General features: G+C 41.8%; 1 protein-coding gene across 6 annotated transcripts; it reads left to right on the forward strand.

Annotated features, from left to right (window-relative positions):
* The first annotated feature begins 338 nt into the window (after positions 1-338).
* LOC139295660 (arf-GAP with Rho-GAP domain, ANK repeat and PH domain-containing protein 1) lies at positions 339-23,147 on the forward strand. Of its 6 annotated transcripts, none has more exons than XM_070917887.1 (26): positions 339-474; positions 1,327-1,412; positions 1,494-1,564; positions 2,900-3,310; positions 3,722-3,820; positions 3,907-4,102; positions 4,181-4,285; positions 5,107-5,211; positions 7,198-7,258; positions 7,358-7,478; positions 8,299-8,563; positions 8,731-8,930; positions 9,352-9,437; positions 9,555-9,737; positions 10,805-10,873; positions 11,285-11,384; positions 11,601-11,657; positions 11,906-12,032; positions 17,401-17,500; positions 17,632-17,833; positions 19,069-19,114; positions 19,271-19,485; positions 19,669-19,878; positions 20,658-20,763; positions 21,727-21,868; positions 22,468-23,147. In XM_070917887.1, exons 2-26 carry the CDS (start codon positions 1,327-1,329, stop codon positions 22,516-22,518), a joined length of 3,414 nt encoding a protein of 1,137 aa, XP_070773988.1. In that variant the 5' UTR covers positions 339-474; the 3' UTR covers positions 22,519-23,147. The 6 variants fall into 6 exon arrangements, with proteins under 6 accessions (XP_070773988.1, XP_070773991.1, XP_070773989.1 ...); XM_070917890.1 differs by having other exon boundaries at positions 1,506-1,564; XM_070917888.1 differs by having other exon boundaries at positions 339-395.
* Positions 23,148-24,526: the final 1,379 nt, after the last annotated feature.

Raw genomic sequence — 24,526 nt, forward strand, 5'->3', positions numbered from 1 at the left:
GACTTTGTGATACAGAGTGACACTGAGCTGAGCACAGATTCATAGAACTGGAGTTACATCAGGTCACTTATTATTTATCTGTGTTACTGAACAGAGACGAGCGCCATCGTTACATTCATTCATTTATTCACTCATTCACTCATTCATTCATTCACCACAGTGAGTCATGTGGTTTAATGGAATGGTTTACCAACACACACACTGACGGAAACACAACATACACACACCTGGAGAGAGCAGATGTGACAAGTCAGTTTTCATGAGTGCAGGTGGATCTGAAGCAGGACGTCAACATGTGAACCAGAAACCAGAAAACTGCACTTAATTCAAACAGACGCGAGACATTCACTGATACAGGAACAGGTGAACAGAACGACAGGTGAGCAGCCAGACAGGTGAGCAGAACGACAGGTACACAATCAGACAGGTGAGCAGTCAGATAGGTGAGCAGCAGGTGTCTGAAGCAGAAGCACGGTAAGACGACAACATGTTGAAACTTTTGATTGTTTTCAGGTTGTTTTACAGTGTTTTTTAAATATTTTACATTTCTAACACTGATGGAAAGTAACTAAGTGCATTTACTGTACTACTAAGTACTGTATTTAAGTACAGTATTTAAGTATTTTGAGGTACTTGTACTCTACTTGAGTACTTACATTGTATACTTCTACTTGTATACTTCCACTATGTTTCAGAGGGAAATATTTGACAACTTTAGTTACTTTGCAGATTCAGATTATTAATCCAAAATATAATTATGATGTATTATTATAGATTAAATTACCCAGCAGTATATAAAGTCATTAAAATGAACTCCACATTCACCAGCTGCAACAAGAATGCATAAATAATTATAATATAATAATATAATATATATTATTCTGTATAATTCACTTAAAAACGCACAGAAATATTTTAGGCTCTGGTGAATCACAGGAGCTGCTCCTGTAACAGGAAACGTTGCCCCCTAAAGGCAGACAGCTGTACAGACAGAGAAAACTGCAGGTAGAGAAGTTATAATGGTGGATTAGTTTGAGCCTCAGGTTCAGTCTGATCCTGATCAGGGGTAGACTAGAGTCTGACATGTCTGACATCTTCTGCTGTCAGGTGATTTAACTGATCGAAAGAGCTGATTGGTCACAGCAGCCGACATGAGTTATTGGTTAATTAAACTGACACAGTGATGCAAGATCAATACATTAACAAACTAATCAATTTAAACTTTTAGTCTCCAGGTCTCAGGTGTGTTGAGGATATTTGTTGATAAGAGACAATGATGCTTCCTGATAGATAATTGATCCAGTAAGTTTCTCATCTCTCCTCTAGATGACTCCGCCTCCGCCGCTTCCTATCCCAAAGCCTCGAGCTCGTTACATGAGAGACAGTTTGAGCTCCACCTCCTCTTTAGACAGGTGCGTTCACCTGTAAATCTGCTCACACACATAAATTATTGGATTCAAACATAAAAACTTTTTTGTGATAAAATATTAAAGTTTGTGTTACAGAGATCTGATTGGTGAAGATCTGCAACCAGTTTTCTCTAATAGAGTTCACCTGAGCACAGGTATGTACACACATGCAGTATTTAATGTCACTCTGACGGAATTTTCTGACATTCTATTGTCAATTGACTGTGATTAGGTGTCCTGACAAAAAACAGGTTGAGATGTCTTCTGTCACTTCCTTACAGTGTTACAGTGTTAAAGTGTTAGTGTCAGTTCAAACACTGAAAGGAGCTGAAGTGTCAGTTTTAAGTTGTGTAATGTCAAGACTTCGACCTGACTGACTGTGACAATGTTTATTTTTACTCTGCTGACGTGTTACAGTGTGTTTTCAGTGTGAACAGTCAAACCAGTTTGTTCCAGCAGATTGAAACTATTGATGTTTGTGAAACATCAGACTGGTGATTATCTCAAACCAGTTTGTCTTCTGACTGGTGATGATATGATCTCAGGTGAATGTACAGAATGTAAAGATCACCTGCTGCTTCTTTTTCAACATACAGACCCTCGTTTACAGAAAATTCTTCATACAAGATGATTTCTGTTAGAGGGTTAAAATTAAGTCACTGCACTTCCACATTCTTTCACTTGTTTAATGAAAATAAGATTTAGGACACGATCACAGAAACATAATGTTTGACTTTAAAGCTTGTCACTTCTTCATGTGGAATCAGGTGAAATCTGAGTGTGAAAATAGAAATACTCGTCCAAACATTACCATCTTTAAGCTTTAAAAGTCTGATAATATTCTATAATATAGAATATAATATGTGTCTTCTTGTCATCATGTTCAGACGGTTGAATTTACCTACTAACAATTGTGTGTGTATCACAGCCTGATATATCTTATTATTATTATTATTATTATTATTATTAAAACACATCACTGAGCCACACTGGGTCACATGTTCCTTCATCACCATGAACACACACATTGTAGTTTATCTTGACTCAGTCCCACATACACCGTCCTGCTGCCCCAAATACTCACTAGAGCACCAAATGTGGATTCATCCGCCACTGAAAATAGTCCCCAACAAATGCACTATTTCCTCCTTTTAGTTTGATAAAAACTACAGCGAGCAGCTGTTTGAGGAAATTACTGAGCCTTTTGAAACATGAAACTATATATTTGTGAAGTGTTTGGACAAATGGACCCTGATATAGCTGCTGGCATGTCTAGTTTAAAAATTAAAGTATATATTTGGGTTTTGTTTTTAAAGATTTACGTCTAACTGCTCTTATTGTAAAAGTCTCCGCTCAGTGATCATAATAGGACTCTGAGTTTGATCAGCATCTAGTGGATGTTAGAGGAACTGCAGCTGGACGCACAGATGTATTTGGTTGATTGACAGGTGTCTCAGCTGATGTTGATGTCACTGTGTCCTCCTCCTCAGATGAAGATGCTCCTCCTCTTCCTCCTCTCACCAACATCCCATCATTGGCTGGGTTCACTGCCTCAATCGGTGGCTCTGCACCCACCGCCCCCACCATCTCCCCACCCTCGGCTCCCCCTTCCATAGACAGCATGGCTAACAGCATCGCCGCCCACATACCTAGCTTAGCAGGAGCTGCTAGCGCTGTGGCTAACCCAGCTGCTGCTACGTTAAACTCTGCCTCCACCACCACATCTGGACCTGCTGCAGGGGCTGCTAACTTAGACAGCATTATTAGCTCATTAGCTAACATACCCAGTTTAGCAGGTATTGTTAACAGTGTGGCTAACCTTGCTGTTAGCTCCATGACCACCCCGACCACCCCGTCAGCCCCACCCCCCTCACTGCAGAGGATCGGAGACCCTCACACAGGTACAGATATTAGACACAGGAAACTTTTCAAGAGTTCTTTCAAGCTTTCATTTGTTTGCACGTCTGTGTTCACAACTCAAATAATCAAAACAAAAGACATTTAATACAAAAACGATACAATAATTCAGCAGTTGGCTTCAGACAGGAAACACAAAATGAAACCAAATAAAGATTCACTATAAACCCACAATAATTACTCAGAAACGCTGTGTGATTTTACAGAATGCTTGAACTCAACTGTTGTCTATAAAACCAGTGTTACAATCCACCTGTCAGTTCCAGCTGTCTGTCAGTACTGATGGCCTGTGAAGTAAGAGTTAGCGCAGCTCAGATTATTGTGCAGTTAAAACATAGAGGTCACCCTACAGACTGGCTGATGTTTCTGTGTTTCTGTATTCAACATGTGTCCAGATGTTGGGGCATTGTCACAGCTGGTGATGTCAACTTTAGACCAGAATGCAGGAGTCACATTACCTCCACTAGAGGGAGCTGCTGAGCCAACAGAGGAAGGTACTGAAGGAGTTAAACCTAATCTGTCTCATCCTGGTCTTCACCCTCCCACCACTCTGATTCCTCTTCATTTGTTCTGGTTCCAGTTTTAAGACAGAATCCTTACACCATCAGAGAAGAGAACCCTTATGTCACTGTGTTGGCCTGTTGGGCAACCCAAGAGGAAGCTGACACAGACTCATCCAATGAGGAAGACGATACAGGAGTTAGCCCCGCCCCCTCTGGTGCCAATGGACCGAGGGAACAAGATCTTGCTTCTAACCCGTCTTTAAACACTAACAAGTATGTATGCAGCACTACAATAACTACTACTACTAAAATTAGCACTGCTAACACATTGTTGACATTTACATTTTGCAGCCTTCCGTCGAATCCTTCAGGTCGTCTGATCCCCACTCGGCCAGCCCCACCCCCTCCTCGTCCTCCTGGCCAATCAGGAAAGCCTCTGAAACAGAAGACCCCGAGGTACATGTGCACACACTAACACAACATCTTTCTTAGTCTATATTACATCAGTCACATTAGTCCAGATTTAAACAAGAACATACTAAATACCCCAAAGTCCATCCATGGTGGAATTGGGGCAGACAAGTATCCCAGGATGCATTTCACATCAACCAGGTGGAGGAGGATGGAGGAAGATATGAATCATAGCTATAATAATTTCTAGTCTACAGTTGTTATTGTTGTTAGACAAGAAATGAACTGGTTACATTTTGAATTAGTCATAAATTTATCAAAATAAAGTCTACTGTCAAACTTGCCCAAGATGTTTTTGGAGATGTGAGCTGCAAGCTGGTGAGAGCTTTCAGTCAGAGTCTATGGTCATCATCCTGTGGAGAATAGTGTGATGTCAGCAGCTCTTTGGCTCTGATGTCTCTGCATAGTTTGAAACAGAAGATAAAATAACTTTTGGAAGATAAAGTGTGGTGTCAGCATTTGTCTGAAGGTGAAGCTTCATGTCTTTATTGGACAGTTTAACAACAGAACTGCAGATGTACACATATCAACACATTCACATACTAAAAATAAACACATGAAAACATGATGCCGTGTGGTGGGTGATGTTAGATTTGGTTTTAAACTTACATTACAGTGAAGATAACAGGTGTACAAGTGTTTCTGTTGACCTCATATGACATCAACAATACTGCTGTTTCAGTTGGTCTTACTGTGGCTTCCTGTTCTCAGGTGTTTAACTATATAAATTCAATTTCCCCAGAATGTGAGTCTGAATTTGGGATATAAAAACACCTTCAGTCTGTTAAAGTGTGTTTGTTCTGCAGAGTGGCCACTATTCGAGTGTCCAGGAAGAAGGGGGGCAGTGGGAGTACAACTCCACAGAGCGCCGTGGTTCGATCCAGCTGGCTGGATGTCTGGAAGGGCTTCAGGTAACATCACTATCATCATTATTATTATTTTTCGGAAATGCTGCTCTTGATTCAGTTATTAATAACAAACCTCAGTGAGATCCTGGTAGAACAGATATCTCCTTACAGACTGTGCTCTAGTTGCTGGCTGGTTTGTAGAAACATTAGAGGTAAGAGATAATCCTTTATTAATCCCTCAGCGGGGAAATTTGCATTGTTCCAGCAGCATACAGGATAGTGCAGTAGAGAAAGTAGAAGTAGAAAAACAAGATATAATAAATAAAAGACTGTTATTGAAAAGCTACTAAAACTAAAAAAAAACACTGTAGTTTACAAATTTACAAATTCGAAAAAGAAAGAAATAAGGGTAAAGGGATAATACTGGATTGCACATAGAGACGTGTGGGTATTGCACCAATTAGGCTGAGTTTATTCACACATCAATAAACACTGACAGTCTGTTAGCGAATGATATGATCCACATGGATCATCATGTGGAAAATCAAATGTAAAACAACAGGATGTCCAGGATTGATCTCTGAAGAACACCAGATCAGGACAGCAGCTGCCAATCAGAACAGGATGGATGGATGGATCGACAGGTGGATGGATAGATTGATGGATGGACAGATGGATGGGTGGATGGACAGATGGATGGATGGGTGGAAGGATAGATGGATGGATGGGTGGAAGGATAGATGGATGGATGGATGGATGGACAGATGAATGGGTGGATGGATAGATGGTTGGATAGATGGTTGGGTGGGTGGGTGGATTATGGATGGATGGACAGATAATGGGTGGGTGGATGGACAGATGGATGGATAGATGAATGGTTGGATGGACAGATGGATGGATGGGCCGGTGGATGGATAGATGGATGGATGGGTGGATGACCAGATGAATGGGTGGATGGACAGATGGATTGATGGACCAGTGGATGGATAGATGGATGGACGGTTGGATGGATGGGTGGGTGGATTATGGATGGATGGACAGAGAATCGATGGGTGGATGGACAGATGGATGGTGGAAGGATAGATGGATGGACAGATGAATGGGTGGATGGATGGATGGATGGATGGATGGGTGGAAGGATAGATGGGTGGATAGGTGAATGGTTGGAAGGACAGATGGATGGATGGATGGATGGATGGATGGACGGTTGTATGGATGGATGGGTGGATTATGGATGGATGGACAGAGAATGGGTGGGTGGATGGACAGATGGATGATAGATGATTAGTTGGATGGACAGATGAATGGATGGATGGATGGATGGGTGGATGGCCAGATGGATGGGTGGATGGATGGACCGGTCGATGGGTAGATGGATGGAGGTTGCTGTGGATCGTGGTGCTGGTACGCCTGGGTGCTGCTGCCATGGGCCTGCCTGACTCTCATCACTACAGTTATTATGTTTAGTCATAGTTCTGTTACTATTAAAGCTGCTATTATTAATCTCAGCTAGTATTACAGCTGTAACTACTATTATCAGTAATATTTCCAGTATTATTATAATTATAGCTGCTATTTCTACTGCTAGTGCTGCCATACATCTCTGCCTGTCTGTCTGTCTGTCTGTCTATCTGTGTCTCTACGTCTATCTCTCTCTCTCTCTCTCTCTCTCTCTCTCAAACCCAACCAGTCAAAGCAGATGACCGCCCACCTAGAGTCTGGTTCTGCTCGAGGTTTCTGCCTCTTAAAAGGAAGTTTTTCCTGTCCTCTGTCTCCAAAGTGCTTGCTCATGGTGGGAACTGTTGGGTCTCTGTAATAACATTATAAAGAGTCGGTCTAGACCTGCTCTATTTGTAAAGTGTCATGAGATGACTTTTGTTGTGATTTGGCGCTATATAAATAAAATTGAATTGAATTGAATTGACAGTTGGATGGATGGATGGATGGATGGACTGGTGGATGGACAGTTGGATGGATGGGTGGATGGACAGATGGATGGGTGGATCGGGGCATAGAAAAATATAAACAGACATGTTTTCTCCACAACAGACACAATGTTTTATGGGCGACGTTGGACGGACAGCTGATGTCTCTGTGGAAAAAACGCACAGTAAGTCTGTCTCTCTGCCTGTCTCTCTCTATATTCTGTCTGTCTCTCTTTCTGTCAGTCTGTCAGTCCGGTGATGGGTGTGTTTGTTTTGTTGATCAGGACCGGTTCAGTGAGTTGCTGTTTCATGTCTCCAGTATCACCAATGTGAAGAGACAAGACAAAGGCAGATTCTCTGTTTACTTCAGGAAGAAACATTATGACTTCATGGCTCATAATGATGGTAAGAATACTTCTGCTGTACTCTACTGCAGTCTCCTGGACTCTACTGTACTTCACTGTCTCTCTGGCCAGCTCTAGGCCAGTGTCCGTCTGCTACAGCACCTTGTTGTTTTCTAATGGTCTCTACTGGACTCTAAAGGAAGTGAATTTTCACCTTGAGTCGTTTGACTGAGTTTGACCACTGGACCGTTGAAGAGTTATAATGGAGTGTCTCTTTGTGAGCTCAGCCTCTGACTGATCTCTGAACTCCAGTTCTATTTATTCCCTCGGGTCTCTCAGGTTTATTCCCGTTTCTTTACGTTTATAGACACATTTTTCACTCAAGCATTTTTCAATTCGTTCAAACACATCTTCAGATGAATGCACAAACCCCCGCGAGGAGTCGCAATCTATTCTCGTCTTTCCATTCACTTTGCCTCTAAAATCAGCTTCATGCTCTGTCTGACCATACACTGATGGACTCCACTCCACCCTGCTGGACTCTGCGGAGCCCTGTAATGCTCAAATGGATACTATTGAACCCTACTGCACATGAACCTCCCAGGTATTCAGCTGAGTCAGGCCGTTTGTGCTCCAGTACTGAGAAGATCAGTTCACTAAGCAGCAGGTAGCCAGTCCAAGGATGCCAAGATCAGTAAAATATAATCTTGTTTCTTAGTTCCCCTGACGGCTGAGTTTTGAATGTGCTGTAAACAGGAGAGAGATTTTTTGCAGATGCCAGCAGGGAGTCGAGTTGATGGGTGAGGAAGTCCTGAATGCGTTTGAAACTGTGTCTAGTACTGCAGTATCTGATGATTCTTCATGGTTATTTCATCTCTCAGAGGTTCATGATGGTTGGGTCACATCTCTGCTGGCGTCTCGAGGCCAGCCAAGCCCCACCCCCCCAGAACTCCATGGACAAATCACCATCAAGGACCCGCGGAGCCGTGCCTATGCTGCCGTCTGGGGTCACAACCTCTGGATTTATCCCAACAAGGAGGGCTTCCAACTGGGCATTGCCTCTTTCTCTGTCCCCCTGAATGTGGCCACAGTCAAATCTACAGGAAAACACTCTTTTACCCTCATCACTCCATACAAGAGCTTCAAGTACATGCCTGTCTGTCTGACTACCTGTCTGTCTGAATGTCTGTCTATTGCTGTCCTTTTGTAAAGTGATATTAAGATATTTGTTTCTTGGTCTTTCTTGTCACTGTTCTTCCCTCTTTCCCCTCTTTGGCCCCACCCTCTGTTTCCCTGTGGCCCCTTGTCTGCAGCCTGTCTGTAGATTCGTCAAAGGATCTGTCCATCTGGTTGGACAGTCTGTCCTCATCTATTCGCAGTGCTCTGTCCTGCAGCCAGGTGGCACAGCGTCTCTGGGAAAACCCCGACAATAAGGTGTGCGGTGACTGCGGTTCGGCCAATCCTGAGTGGGCGTCAGTCAACCTGCTGCTGGTCATCTGTCAGGCCTGTGCAGGTATGAGCTGACAGAGGACTTGGGAGGCCTTATATTAATACAAAACTTAATCCGGGCAGCATTACGTCTCCCTTGAAATGTATTTACTGTTGCAATTTAGTTTTATATAATAATGTATGATATTAATAATATTCAAGTGTTTTTTCTTGTAAATTTACAACTTTTTTTTCTTGGAATACTTCCCCAGTCAGCCAGCTCGGTAAAATTTTTTTTTACCTACAATGGCCATAAATCACCGTTGTACTAGAACTGATCCTTGAGGACCGTTATAAAAATTATAAAATTAGATGGTTTAGAGGACCGGTCATCTAAACCATCTGAGGACATGTATCCAATACTCCTGTGAAGGTTGGACAGTGCAGTAGAGTTGCGAGTAGATCTACTGGTTTAAATGCAACATGCTAAAAGTGTCTATTCTCAGGTCAGCATCGAGCTCTGGGCAGCAATCTGTCGAAGGTACGCAGTCTGAAGATGGACAACAAGATCTGGACTGAACCAGTCATACAGGTGGGGCAGGAGGGGCAGAACCACTTGTACAGACGAGAGGGGACAGACTGAACCACTTGAACGGGTGAGGGGGGACTGAACCACTCATACATGACCTTTAACCCTGTCCTCTCCCAGCTGTTTGTTACTTACGGTAACCGGCTGGCAAATCAAGTGTGGGCTCCAGCGGTGCCGGCAGCGGACCAGCTGCGTCCGGAGTCGTCTGATGTGGAGAGGTCAAAGTTCATCCAGGATAAATACAGCAGGGGGCGCTACAGACGAGTCCACCCTCTGACCTCCTCACACTCTCTGATGGATCAGGTCTGACTCAGTTACGCTCATAGACCCTGATGTGTTACCATGGTAACTGTAATAATGTACAGACGGTAGTTTGGGTTCACTCTACATGTATGACTTTCACCAATAACCAAAACATATAAATCACATATATGTACATATTTATCACATGTATTTCAGAACAGAAAGAAATTCAGTTTTTATGACCAATATATTTTATACAGAAAACATAAATGCTGATGGTATAGACATATTGATGCTAATATTAATTAGACATCGATTCACCCAGTCAGCATGTGGACTCATGGATTTCAAACTGTATTCGAATGGCTTCATAATTTAGATTTAAATCAAGACATTTTAATGACATTTTTTTTAATTTACATCCGTATCTTAGGTAATGAGATAATTTTATTTTCAAATATTTTGCAAAACCAACTGAAAATGACAAGACTATTCTTCATCCCTGTGGGCTCAATAATATATCTGAAATTCATATTGTACACGCCTTTATAATGTAAAGCCATATTTTCATAACATGTATAAGCTATGAAAATATTAAAATTACACAAGACAAATACTTATTTGGAGTTGAAAACATTTATATATTTTGCATAGTATTTTCAAATGACAAACATTTTTCTGTATTAGTAACCATAAACAGTGCGTTTTATATATATATATATATATGTATATATATATATATTAACTTATATATAAGTTAATATATGACGATATATCAACATTTTGTGTGGATATACATGTTGTCATCTAATAAAACTCTGGATGAAAAGCCACAAATCAATAATCAATAACCTTTAACATCCCCTTAATGGAGCTTTTACTGTACTGACTTTTGAGGAAGTGCAGCTGAGGAGGCTCCTGATTGGTCAGAATGAGTCAGTGTTTGACAAAACAAACACAGTTCTGATCTGAAACCAGTCATCAATATGTAAACATAACAGACTGAACATAAGGTCACATTTATTGGTCAGAAATTTTGAGAGAAAACTAACATCACCTGTACAGACGTGTGATGTGTGTGTGTGTGTGTGTGTGTGTGTGTGTGTGTGTGTGTGTGTGTGTTTCAGAGGCTGCGTCAGGTGGTTTGTGGAGATGACATAGAAGAAACAATGTCTCTGATCTGCTCAGGAGTAAAGGTCTGATGGTTTTACACTTTGTTCATTTCTGACTCTAATATTGTCATTGTCAATGTCATTAATGATTACAACCATACACATAAATACATACACACGTACACACACACACACACACACACGGATGTATGAAGTAAATAATAAATTGAATAATTCTTGTGTGGCCTTTTCTACACATCCAACATTTAGTGGTTTACATCAGCGGATTTCATAAAATAGTGATAAATGTAATGAGAGTAATGAGATCAGTTTCAGGGTCCTGGTATTGTTGGTGCTGGATCACTGTCAGACTGTTGTGGTTTATGGGGACACATGGATAGAGACGACTTTAAAATCATAATGTCTGCTGTGAGAAACAGCAGTTTACCACATCCTACATGTATATCTGATGTGATGTTTGTTACCTGTGTGCAGGTGTGTCAGTCAGACCCTCAGACCCCCTCCCCCATTCTGCTGGCTGAGAGGGCGGGTCAGGCTCTGCAGAACGAACTGCTCCGCCTCAACGAGTACACAGGTAACACACACATACGTAACACACAGGTAACAAACATACTTAAGTAAGACACCCCTGTAAATCTTGGTTTGTCTTGTCACCTTGCTGCAGTGATATACAGGTGTACACCAGTATACTGTGACATCACTGATGGGTCACTCAGATTAACTTACTGTTTAATGAACTCACCTGGACGTGATTCTTTATTCAGGTCTGCTTTTTTCTTTTTGTATTTAGAGGTCCCGCCTTACTTGCCACAGTCAGCCAATAGGAGACATGACTCCGCCCCCTCAGGTAGGATGAATTCATAATGAGCAGGTGTTTTGCTGTTTTTGAATTTATTAATTTTCTGAAATGTTGTGTTTTGAACCAAAAGGCCTGCAATAATGATGATGTGACTCTGTCCAACACTTTGATCCAGAGAAACCTTTTCTCAACGACTTCAAAATGTTATTAAATTAAATGTGTGTGTGTGTGTGTGTGTGTGTGTGTGTGTGTGTGTGTGTGTGTGTGTGTGTGCATGTGTGTGTGTGTTTGTGCAGGTGAGGAAGAGGAGGAGCTTCATGGTAAACTGGAAGAAGATCGTTTTCTCTTTTCATTAGAAAACGATTCCGCAGCGTGTGACGTCCTTGACCTGCGAGAAGTTCTGTCTGTCTTCCTCAAAGATGGGTAAATACTGCAGATACTAATACTACTGATACTGCTGATACTATTCAATTCAATTTTATTTATATAGCGCCAAATCACAACAAAAGTCATCTCATGACACTTTACAAATAGAGCAGGTCTAGACCGACTCTTTATAATGTTACTACAGAGACCCAACAGTTCCTTTAAGAGAGAGAGAGATTTTTTTTGATTTTTACAAAAACACTTTATTTACATACTTCACATATTTACAGACAATTCAATAAAGTGCTAATTAAAAATAAGTTATGCAGTAAAAACCTGTGCAAAATGCAATTCATCATTATTAATAGAACATACAATATCTCCATAGCACCAGCACTGTCTAAAAGTGTCCAAATCACCAATGTGTTTAAAAAAACTGTATTTGAGCCACAGTCTGGCCCTGATGTTACAGAGCCAGACTGACCTGGCCTCCTGTCCCTCCTGGTTCTTCCTGCTTACATATATGGCCATCTTTGCTTCTCCTGAGAGGAAGTTTAGGAGCTGCCACTTCTCTCTGTTTATCTTTTTGTAGCCAGCTCCCATGATAAAAACACTCTGAGAAAACTTCACACCAAAGAGACTAAAAACCAACATTATCAGAATCAGAATCAGAATCAGAAATACTTTATTGATCCCCGGGGGGAAATTGTACAGTACCGGTGCTCCCATTCCAGAGTAGAAAAATAGCATAATTTAGAACTAAAGGTATGTACAAAATATAAAAATAAATAAAGTTAAATAAAGTTAAATAAAGTTAAATAAAGAAATAAAGGAGAAAAGTATGAAAAAGAAGAAAACAAACAGGAGCGACTGTAACCGGCTGCATGCACGTCGTGTTGTACAAAATCCTCCACTGTGGGCTGGGTCCGGTTTCCCCGGCCAGTCTTTTAGTCCACACAGTGGGGGGCCTGTTGCTCAGTCCTTTTCTGTTGGTGCTTTTGACACAGTTGGAATAAAAAGTATTTTTGTCCGCTCTGTGCAAAGTCAGTTTGTTTGGGTTAATGACAGTCAGCAGGGAGCTGGTCAGGTCTCCTAACCCTGGGCTCAGGTAGATCTCCGGAAACGGGTCTGCGGGGTCCGGTTTGGTCATTCCTAGGCCATAGTCCATTAGGAGGCTCCTCTCCTCTCCAGAGAGCCTCTGCCTCCAGAGCTCCAAGACCCCCTGAGCCACCCGGACCAAGCGCAGACCCAACAAAGAGCCCAGGGCCACAGCATCGCTCAGCGCCGGCCCCGCCGCATCCACCAGCTGCTGTAGGCACAGGGTCCTGGACCTGCACAGCGCCCCCATCAGGCTAGGTGTGGCACTGCTATTGATGTCCAGCCTGACCCCGTGTATCAGTGGCTCTTTCAACAACCAGTGCAGAGAGTCAGACTTTTGACAGTTTTTTATATTAAAAAGGGTCCAGGACTTAAAAACACCCTGATAAAACGGAGGCAGCCCACTTAACTTTAAAAGTTTTAAATCAGTTAAAAACAGAGCAGCGTCCAGCCCCAGGTTGTTAGCACGTCTGAGAATGCAGCTGGCCACGTCTCTCCAGACTAAATCTGCTGGACCTGTTAGATATTTCTGTACAAACTGGAGCCTAAAGGTAGCTGTTCGGCTGGCCAGGTGGACGAGGCCCTGTCCCCCCTCCTCTCTGGCTAAAAACCGCACCCCTTGTGGCACCCAATGCAGACCGTCCCAAAAAATATCTACCATTTTCCTCTGTATTTGTGCTAGTAGGTCTGAGGGGGAATCGATACATGTCAGACGGTGCCAGAGCTGTTAGACTGTACTTTACCGTCTAGCAGGTCGGCTAAAGCCAGTTTTTTTACTTTGAGGACTTCGATATATCCTCGATCTCCTGTGGACTCACTCATTTTTTTCTAGTTCCACTATGTCACTCTCCAGGTCCTTCATAGATCTGGTGACGTCTTGTGTAACATTGAGGGTGTGCTGTTGACATAGAAGTTTAATCTCAGTCTTCCCATGGTCCCACCACTGCCTAAGACTACTAAAATCACCCTTCCTCTGTCTAAAAACACCCCAGAAATACACAAGAACCTCCCTGAACTTTTTGTCAAAAGTTCAAACTGAATTAAAATGCCAATATGCACTTTTTGGCAAAATATTTCTAATAAAAACATGACATAAAAGCAGGGAATGATCCATAAAACCAGCAGGTATGATTCTGCACATTTTAAATATATTAAAATGATGCTTAAAACAATAAATACGGTCACGTCTGGCTGAGGAGATCCTACTCTCTCTGAGGTGGGACCATGTGTACTGTCTGCTGTCTGCGTGCATCCTCCTCCACACGTCCACCAGGCCATGAGAGTGGACCAGCTGCCCCAGAGCATGCTGGGATGCTGGATGAGGCTCTGCATGGTTGCGATCTAGAGATGCATTTTCAGTACAATTAAAATCCCCACCCAAGAATAAAAAATCCTCCGAGGCACAGCTATTTAAAACATCGTTGACTTTTTGTAAAAACAGCTTCCTCTCTGCACCGTTTGTTGGAGCGTACATGTTGATAAAAACAGCAGTGAAATGTTCAAACCGAGCTTTAGTTAAAAGTAACCTCCCCTCAATAAAATGCTCGACCTCCAGCGAGACTGGAGAGAAGTTCCTGGAGAAGAGGAAGCCCACTCCTCCACTTAGAGTGGTGTTGTGTCTTAAAATGGCTTCCCCTTCCCACTCTCTCCTCCAGTCTGCCTCATTTCCAGAATCACTGTGTGTTTCTTGTAAAAACATGACATCAATGTGTTTCATTCTGGCAGTTTCATAAATAAGTGCTCTTTTTCCTGCTTCTCTGGCTCCATTGACATTCAAACTCCCCACTCTAAAACGTCCATGTTAAGTGAGATGTTAAAAACAACATTTAAAACCAATATGTTAATTAAAACACACATTGGAGTTTTTGACATCATCCCTGTTCATTTCTTTACTTTAAGCAGTTTCAAGTTTTTTCAACCTAAAACCCTCCTGGTCAGTGAGGCCAGACTCCTCTCTTTGGCTCATGTGGAGTCTGGCCGATGAATAAAACACTGATAAATCAGGGAAATGATCTTCCACTTTAACACCATGTTGGTTCTTTGTCTGTTGGAGAAATGACCTGATCTTTTCTGCAGTGTACAGCTTTCTCTGCTGGCTGCTGCTCAGTTTAAAACACGGCACATCACTGCTGTCCGACACACACTCCTCCTCACTCCCGCTTTCATCCGTCTGCACCTGTTTCCTCACGGTGTCCTCCCCAACTTTACTTGTTTTAGCCTCACTGGCTGCATTTTTTGTCTTTCTCCTGCGTTTGTTAGCAGGTTTTGGCTTTGCTGCTGCTGCTGCTGCCTCCTCCTCCATCTCAGCTTCCTCCACCTGCTCACTCCACACAACACTTTCCTCACCTGACTTATTTTCCTGTGTTTCACTTTCCTTACCTGCCTGTATCTCTCCTAACTTACCTGTCTCACTGACCTCACCTGTTCTGTTTATCTGTTCCACATCCCCCCTACTGTCACCTGTTTCTGACTCCTTTTCTACCCCCACCTCACTTTCTCCTACCTCACCTACACCCTCATCACCTTTCTGTGTATCGCACCCACTTCCACCATGTACATTATCCAGTGACACCCTGTGTACCGGGTCATACACAGCAGCCACACGACGTGTGAAGGCGCAACCGGCCGCGCGGATGCGGGGCCCAGCCCCGTGACAGCAGCCACCCCAGGCGGAGAGACTGCCGCCGGGGTGCCGGATCGGCCTGCAGCAGTCACCTTCCTGGTTCCTGTCGGTACACGTGCCGCAGCATTCTGGATCAGCTGGAGAGTCCTCAGGGATTTATTGGGACAGCCTGATAATAAGGAATTACAATAATCCAGCCTAGACGTGACAAATGCATGGACTAGTTTTTCTGCATCTGTTTGAGACAGGATCTTCCTGATGTTTCAATGTTACAGAGGTGAAAGAAGGCAGTCCTTGAAGTTTGTTTTACGTGGGAGTTAAAGGACATGTCCTGATCAAAGACAACTCTGAGATTCCTCGCGGTGGCGCTGGAGGCCAGGGCAATGCGATCTCAAGTAACAATATCCTTAGATACTGTGTTTCTGAGGTGTTCGGGGCCAAGAACAATAACTTCAAGTTCAACATCAGATAATTGCAGGTCATCCAGGTCTTTATGTCCTTAAGGCATACTTGGAGCTTGGCTAACTGATGAGGTTCTTCTGGCTTGATCGATAAATATAGCTGGGTATCATCCGCACAGCAATGAAAATGCATGTAATGAGATCTCCTAAAGGAAGCATATATAAGGTGAATAGTATTGGTCCAAGCACAGAACCTTGTGGAACTCCGTGACTGACTTCGGTGTACATGGAGGATTCATCGTTAACGTGTACAAACTGAGATCGGTCTGATATATACGACTTAAACCAACTTAGTGCGGTTCCTTTAATGCCAATTAAATGTTCCAGTCTCTGTAACAGGATATGATGGTCAATGGTGTCGAATGCAGCACTAAGATCTAACAAAACAAGTACATTGATTGATTGATTGTCGCCCGCTCTTGCCCCAGGAATACATTTCACTGGTCGCTGGTGTCACTAACTTCACGTTTCTGACTGTGGAGCTGCCAATTACCAGAATCTGCTTCTCAGCGGGTGTGTCGCTGAGTGGGGAGAACCTGTTGGAAACATGGACAGAGAAGCAGGACAGAGCAGGAGAGTGAGGAGAGAGAGAAGCCATCGCTAGCTGCTAAGCTAATGTAACAGGCAGAATAGTGTGTAAACAACTGTGAGATTAGCTAAAAAGTCGCTAAAAGAAGAAGAGAACTATCAGTGTTAAGCAGAACTAGTGTACGTTTAAGTGGTTAGCGGCTGTAATGAAATATATAACAAACAAATTGAACTTGTTTGAGCTTAGAGCAGCCAAACACGCACGCTACCAGTGACACAGAAACCGGAAGTGAAGCAGTACGCTTACCGCAGTACATCAGCACGTCCAGTCTCTACTTCTACTACTACTGATACTAATACTGATACTAATACTAAACCTACTGATGCTAATACTTGCTAATATTAATACTAATACTAGTGATACTGCTGATGCTACTGATATGAATACTAATATTACTGACTGTAATACTACTAATACTCCTCCTAATGTATTGATTTTCATGTTTACAACAGAGACGATATCACATTTATTACAGCAGATAGAATGAAAAGCTGTGACATTCAGTAAATTCAGTAAAAAGTACAATTTCTCCCCGGAGATCAATAAAGTATTTCTGATTCTGATTCTGATCTGAAAACATTTAACACAAACTGAAAAAGTGAATTCCAACAAACAGATTTACTACTTCCTGTCCATGTGTTTGTGGGTTTTCAGACCGGCTCATGAGTTTGAGATGGTGACATTGAGCGATCAGCTGATCTGTGCTGCTGACAACGAGGAGGCGCTGCTGAGTCACCTGGTCCACATACTGAAGGTAAATCTGAGTGTGTGTTATAACCGTAGTTATTAGTATAACCTGAGTTCTAGTTATCAATATAACCTGAGTTCTAGTATCAATATAACCTGAGTTCTAGTTATTAGTAAACCTTGAGGTCATGTTTACAGGTGATTCTCCCAGGGGAAGTGTCTTATGCCGAAGTGGGCGGGGCTTCTGCTGTCAGTAAAGTGTGTGTTGTTGAAGTGGGCGGAGCCTCCAGTCATTCTGACGTCTGGTTGTTACTGTGGGTGGACAGAGTCAGTGTTCATCCTGTCCACAGACACACACAGCAGACTCTGAGGATGGAACTGAGCACGCTCAGTCACCATGGTAATACAATGTTTTTCTTCTTCATACCTTCTGCACAAAATATTTCCAGTGAAAATCTGTAAAAATTGGAGCCTGAAGCAATGCCAGCTTCACTCTTCACTGTGAAATTATTAAAAAGACAGTCTCATCTTCAACTAAGATGTTTTGACAGAGTACATTAAATGAATAATTCTAACAAATAAAAGCTGGTGTCAGCATGTGTCAGCTGACGTGTCCTTCAGACTTACGTACAGATTTATTAAAATGGAGAAGAGGATGGATAGTCAGAATATGCTTCCATTTGTTGAGAGTCCTGAATATATAAAGGTTATTCCATAAATTCAGATGTTTTAAAAGAGAAGATCAGTTTGAATGAATTTTTATTTATGTCACTACTCATCCAACAGTTCTTGTGTTTTCTGAAGCAAGAACACTTACATCGAGCACTGCTCCAAAAATGATTAAAAACTAAAGCAAGAAATGGAGAGTCAGCTGCTGACTGTTTCTCTGAAAAACAAAAAGTTGAACAAGAGTGTTTGCACTTTTTCTATTATTGATGTTTTTAAATAATTAAAAACAACTTAATCTAAAATGTTTTATTTTATATTTAGATTGTTTTATAAGCTGAAATATGGGCCCTGAGTAAACTCCACATGCTTCTCATTAGACAGGATGAAGACTACAGATGGAGTCCCACAAGGCTCCAATCTGGGTCCTCTACTGTTCAGACTTTACATGTTACTAATGCAGAGTTCATTTCTATGCAGACAACACCCAACTCTTTAGAGATGTTGATACAGATGATCTGAGTCTGTTTACTGCTATAAAATGTGTCTGAAAACAATGTGAGAAAGTTAAAATATCCTCCACCAGGTCAGGACAGAACAAGTTTTGTTTTTTTTAAAAGAAACTGAGTTCACAGGTAAAATCAAAATATTGAGATATGATTTTATTGATGTTGCTCCTCTAAGTGACCAGTCACACTGTCTAAGAAAACAGCATTGTTTTATATAAAGAACTGATGTTTGTTCTAGTCACTGCATTAACTGACCCAGAATATATTTCTGTTACTGACAGTCTGTAAGGAAAAATGTTTTTTATAAAATGGACTTAGAGATGTGGGGAGTTTAAACTGATGTGAATTGACAAACTCATAACGGAAAAAAAAAGTTTGGAATCAGTTTGATTTAAAATCTGATGTTAAAACTCCGAATGAAGTCTCTGAATATCAACTGTGGTTTCATGTTCTTTTCCAGAAATGGATCCATCTGAAAACATCATCACCATAATGACTACAGACAGGTCTGTGATACACACATGGTTATTTCCCTCCTGAGACAATAAAGAAAAAAATACAAATGAATCAGCTGTAGTTCTAATAAACCAACTACAAAATAACAGACTGCACTGCAGGTATATGTGACATCACATATTTAATCGTGTTGTTTTTCTCATTAGGAGTGTGTCATTGCGTTTTGAGGAGCAGCACAGCTGTCTGTCCTGGTTCAACCACTTGCAGAGAGCTCTGACCAATCAGAGAGCAGCTCCACAGCATCCTCCTGCAGCCAATCACAGCTCAGCTCATCAGTCTCTGTACCCAGTGATGGATGTGGGGTCGAGGGGTTCAGTACCACCGGCCATCGAACGCTGCATCTCCCACATCACAACCTACGGTCAGTTTATATTTGTACATTTAAACCAAGAAACTCTGAGAAGACCAAAGTCAGAAAACTGTCTGTCTGTCTGTCTGTCTGTCTGTATGTCTGGCTGTCTGGCTGTCTGTCTGTCTGTATGTCTGTATGACTGACTGTCTGTATGTGTGTGTGACTGTCTGTCTGTCTGACTGTATCTCTCAGGTATGAAGGTGGATGGCGTGTACCGGCGCTGTGGCCTCGCTGTCAAAGTCACCCGATTGGTGGAGGTTCTGATGACATCACCTAGCTCTGCCCCTCTGGAGAGTGATGAGCAGGGAGTGTTGGACACTGCCTCCGCCCTCAAACAATATGTCCGCCAGCAGGAGAGTTTGATCCCTGACACAGACCAACAGCAGTGGCTGCACGCCGCAGGTTAGTACAAATACATGTATTCTGAATCAGGGGAGGGGAGTGTCTGAAACAGTTTGTGTCTGGGGTGGGAGGAGTCAGCCACAATCTTTCCTGCACACCTCAGGGTTCTGGAGGAGTACAGGTCCTGGAGGGATGGCAGATTGCACCCAATCCCCTTCTCTGACGAGAAGTCAGAAATGATACACTGCAGTCTGTCCTTGGCATAGTACATGTACATGTAGTACTATATGTAGTAAAAGTACTGGCTGGTGACTGGCTGCAGTATAGGTCATAGACCCTGCCCCATCTATGTAAGCAAATGGGACATGGGCCAAACTAAAAAATCAAAGTACACGTCAAATATATTTTTCCCAAAGATGGCTTCTGTCATTTCAGGTAGTTCTTCAAGTGTTCATTTTTCTGAAAAGTTTGGTTTTAATTAGTTATTTGATGCTATAAAAACGGGGTAAGACGTCATGATTGACAGCTGTGATTGACTGTGGTGTGCTCGTGATTGGGTCGGGCAGCTGTATAGGTGGGACCTTGATACAGAGGCTCCACCCCCCAATCACTACTGCACACACAGTGGAGAAAGTGGAGACGCATCAGCCTTTATAAACAGTTTACGGTAACATCAAAACAAAGGAAGGCACCACCTTGTGGCACTATTTGTAATTGCAGTAATACCAAATTTACTAAACTCTGTTGTGGTAATAATAACATCATATGCAGTAGTAGTAGTAACAAGTAGTAGTAATACCACAGTAGTACTCACTCTAACAGTCCTTTTTCTTTCTCAGTGATTTCAGATGAACGCTCCAGGTTTTCAGCCTACCGACGGTTGCTACGGCAACTTCCTGACGACAACCGAGCAACACTTAACGCGCTGTTTGGACACTTCTACATGTAACTCTCTCACACACACACACACACACACACACACACACTCTGTGTGTTGCTTGTAGTACTGGCCTTGTGAGTGAATGTGAGCTGATATTAAACACGGACGTTTTGTGAGATTGAATTAAGTTTAATTAAGTGGATTACACTTGCTTTTCAGGCTGATTCTGATGTGTTTTACATTAAATATATAAAAAATGCGACAAAATAGTAGAGGAGCTTGATAGTTGTGTGCCTGATGTTTGCAATGTTACGGAATGAAGTTTGTTTTACATGAGAGTTAAAGGACATGAGAGTTAAAGGACATGTCCTGATCAAAGATAACTCAGAGATTCCTCACGGTTGCGCTGGAGGCCAGAGCAATGCCATCTAGAGTAACTATATCTTTCTGAGGTGTTCGGGGCCAAGAACAATAACTTCTGTCTTGTCTGAGTTTAACTTCTGATAATTGCAGGTCATCAAGGTTTTTATGTTTTTAAGGCATGCTTGAAGTTTAGCTAACTGATTGGTTTCATCTGGCTTGATTGATAGATATAATCGGGTATAACACTGAAAGTTATTGAATAAATATCGCCTAAAGGAAGCATATATAAGGTGAATAGTATTGGTCCAAGCACAGAACCTTGTGGAACTCCATGACTGACTTTGGCATACATGGAGGATTCATCATTAACATGTACAAACTGTGATCGATCTGATAAATACGACTTAAACCAGCTTAGTGCGGTTCCTGTAATGCCAGTTAAATGTTCCACTCTCTGTAATAGGATATGATGGTCAATGGTGTCAAAAGAAAGCAAAGTGGCAGCTCTGGGGATAGTTGAAGTATGTGCACTGTTAGCAGTTGTAAGCATTTTGCCAAAACATTAACCGCACAGCTGTTCACTTCACACTCTCAAAGTTAAGTCAGAAACCAGATTGTTAGACCTGTGGCAGAGTTAACCTTTTTACTGCCCACCCCCCCTTCAGGGTCCAGGTCTTCTCTCAGGTGAACAGGATGTCGGCTCAGAATCTCGCTCTGGTTCTGGTCCCGACTCTGTTTCAGACTCTGAACCAGGATTTGCTCAGACTCACCAGAGAGTTCATCATCCACCACACACTTCTGTTTCTGGTAAATATGTCACACATTTTATACTAACTGCACAGTTTACTAAGAGATTAGAGATTAGTTACTAAACATTCACAGCCACTAACTGCAGGTGGAATTGTTGCATAGCTAACTGAACCAACTGACAAAGCTAATGTTAGCATGCTAATATCTGACCTGAAACTTGATAAATGTTGTTAAATAATGACTCAATTTGGAAGATTTTCGCTTTAGAAAAGGTCTATGGGAGATGAACAGATCTGGTTCTCGTTCAAATCGTGAGTCCAGTTATGTTTAAAGTGTAAAGTAATATTTAATAAATAATAATTTGATAACAGTATTCATTTGTTTGAGTGTTTTATATTTGAGGTTAAGACATTGACAGCCAACCACAATGTCCCTGGTTCAACTCATGTCTCCACTGTCAGTATCTGATTATTAACCTTTTTACAGACGTGAGATTGTTTGGATTGTTTGTTCTCTCTCGGCTTCTGCTGAGTGAAAACACACGAATTAATAAAGGTTCTAAAAGAAACAGCAGAGACAAATCTACTCGCAGAAGCATTTGATTTAAAGTTAAATTGAGAGTTAAATTGTGACTGAACTGATTTGTTTCTCTGCAGACACCTGAGGGAGAGGAGAGAGAGGAGGAAGAACAGATCACTGTCTTCTGAGGAAGAGAAGAAGAAGAAGACACACAGTTGGACTGACATCTTTCTGTCTGCACAGCAGCTCTGAGTTCAGATCTCAGATGAATGTTTCTAACGTTGTGTAGTTTCCTGGTGAACTCAGGTGAAGCATATATGAAGTTTACTAATGAAGTGTTTTTAAAACTCTGTTGCTTTTTTCAGACTCTTTTATTTGAGCTGTAGTTGTTTTTTGGGGGATATATGTTTTACTCATGATCAAACCTTTGATACAAATGTTAATGAAAACATCTTCATAATGAAATATTGAAATCCATATACAGTATCTCTCTCTCCTCTGTGTTTGTTTTTTTTGGTTACTATTAAAAATAAATGTGAGTTTTATTCTTGTTCCTGCAGTGACAGCACCACCTGCATTAGTGAGATGTGTGTACTGTAATTTTATAGGTGGATGGTCAGTTAAACATATCTCTTCAGGATGTCGACATTATTTTAGAAAAGGGTTTTATCTTCTTTATAAAAATGTACAAATTTCTTCACACAGAAACTGAGGAGATTTTAAATGTCCAACTTGTTTATTATCATATTTATACTGAGACCACTCGCGAACAAAACGCTGTCATCAAATTAAAAGTCTAATAAAAGTTGTTGATTTACTCATGAGTTGTTTTGACCTCATTTTTCTAAACAGGAAGTTGTTCACAAGGCTGAGCTGGACTACGTGAAAGCAGAGTCACTGCCACCACAGACTGAAAACCACCTTTTCAGACAACGTCTCATTTTGTTTAGATGTTAGCAGGCAGGATAGTTTTAATCACACTTGTTACAAACAATCAGGGTTTGTGTGTATTTGAGTGTCGTTATCATTGTCAGACATTTTGATTCTAAACTCCTAAAACAAAAATAACAGAATCATCTGGAAGGTCTACATACAAGTTTACTTAATTTTAATAGAAAATAAGAATACACACAACAGGTAAAGTTGAAGGCAAAATAAAGGTGAGTTGTGGTGTCCAGGTAAGGTACAGCACTCTGAAAACAAGGTGTGCACTGATCGTCACACATAGATGTCTTGTACATCCACAGACGTCTGCTGTGGAAATGGTGTTTCCATGGAAACAAGAGGATTACAGGGAACTGTAGAGAGTAGAATGAATTAGCATCTGTTAGCATCTGTTAGTGTGTGTGTGTGTGTGTGGGTTAGGGTTAGGTGTTACCATAATGAGATTCTTCCTCTCTCCCCTGCTTCTCCTCATCTCTCCTCTTGTTGCCATGGTGACTGTGCATCACCACATAAACATTTTCCTGCAACAGACCTGAAAGAGGAGAGCAGATTGTAATCTACTGTCTTCTTATTAATGTTAATTTGCTGAGATTTTAGAGAAACCAGGTCTATGTCAGAGCTCAGGCTGTCTCTGATTGGCTGTTGTACCTGCGGTCCTCATCCTCTGACTCTTCTTTCTTGTGAGGATGAAGAAGATGATAAAGAACAGCAGCAGGAGGAAGCAGCAGATCAAAACAGACACCAGTACACTGCTACTGCTGCTGCTGCTGCTGCTGCTATCTGCTGAAGAACAGACAGACAGACAGACTGTTAACTAGTATTCTCAGCAGTATATTGCAAATATGTTATTTGATATATTTCAGTGGGGAAATGTCAGGGCTGTCTGAGCCCTCAGAAAGTCAAGTCAAATTTATTTGTATAGCCCAACATAACAAATCACCATTAGGGGCTTTACAGCACAATATAATACAGGGCTCAGAAATAAAAACAGCAGAGGGTCAGAGGACTGCAGTGGATATCAAAAAGTTTGCATTCTGTTAGTTGAATTCAATTCAATTCCGATCCAGATGAGACAAAGGCCTGAATGAGGATCTCTGCATCAGGACAGAACAGACCTCATGTCGGCTCTGTTGGTCGGTGGAAGGAGGACATCCTGGTGAGGTCTGTAATGTGCTGAGACTCTCGGCTGTTGGACTTTGAGAGATCACAGTTGTTGAGAGTTACTGTTAATTCATCAAACTGGTGTCCATG

Source organism: Enoplosus armatus, chromosome 13 (assembly GCF_043641665.1).
Source record: "Enoplosus armatus isolate fEnoArm2 chromosome 13, fEnoArm2.hap1, whole genome shotgun sequence".
Classification (NCBI taxonomy): domain Eukaryota; kingdom Metazoa; phylum Chordata; class Actinopteri; order Centrarchiformes; family Enoplosidae; genus Enoplosus; species Enoplosus armatus.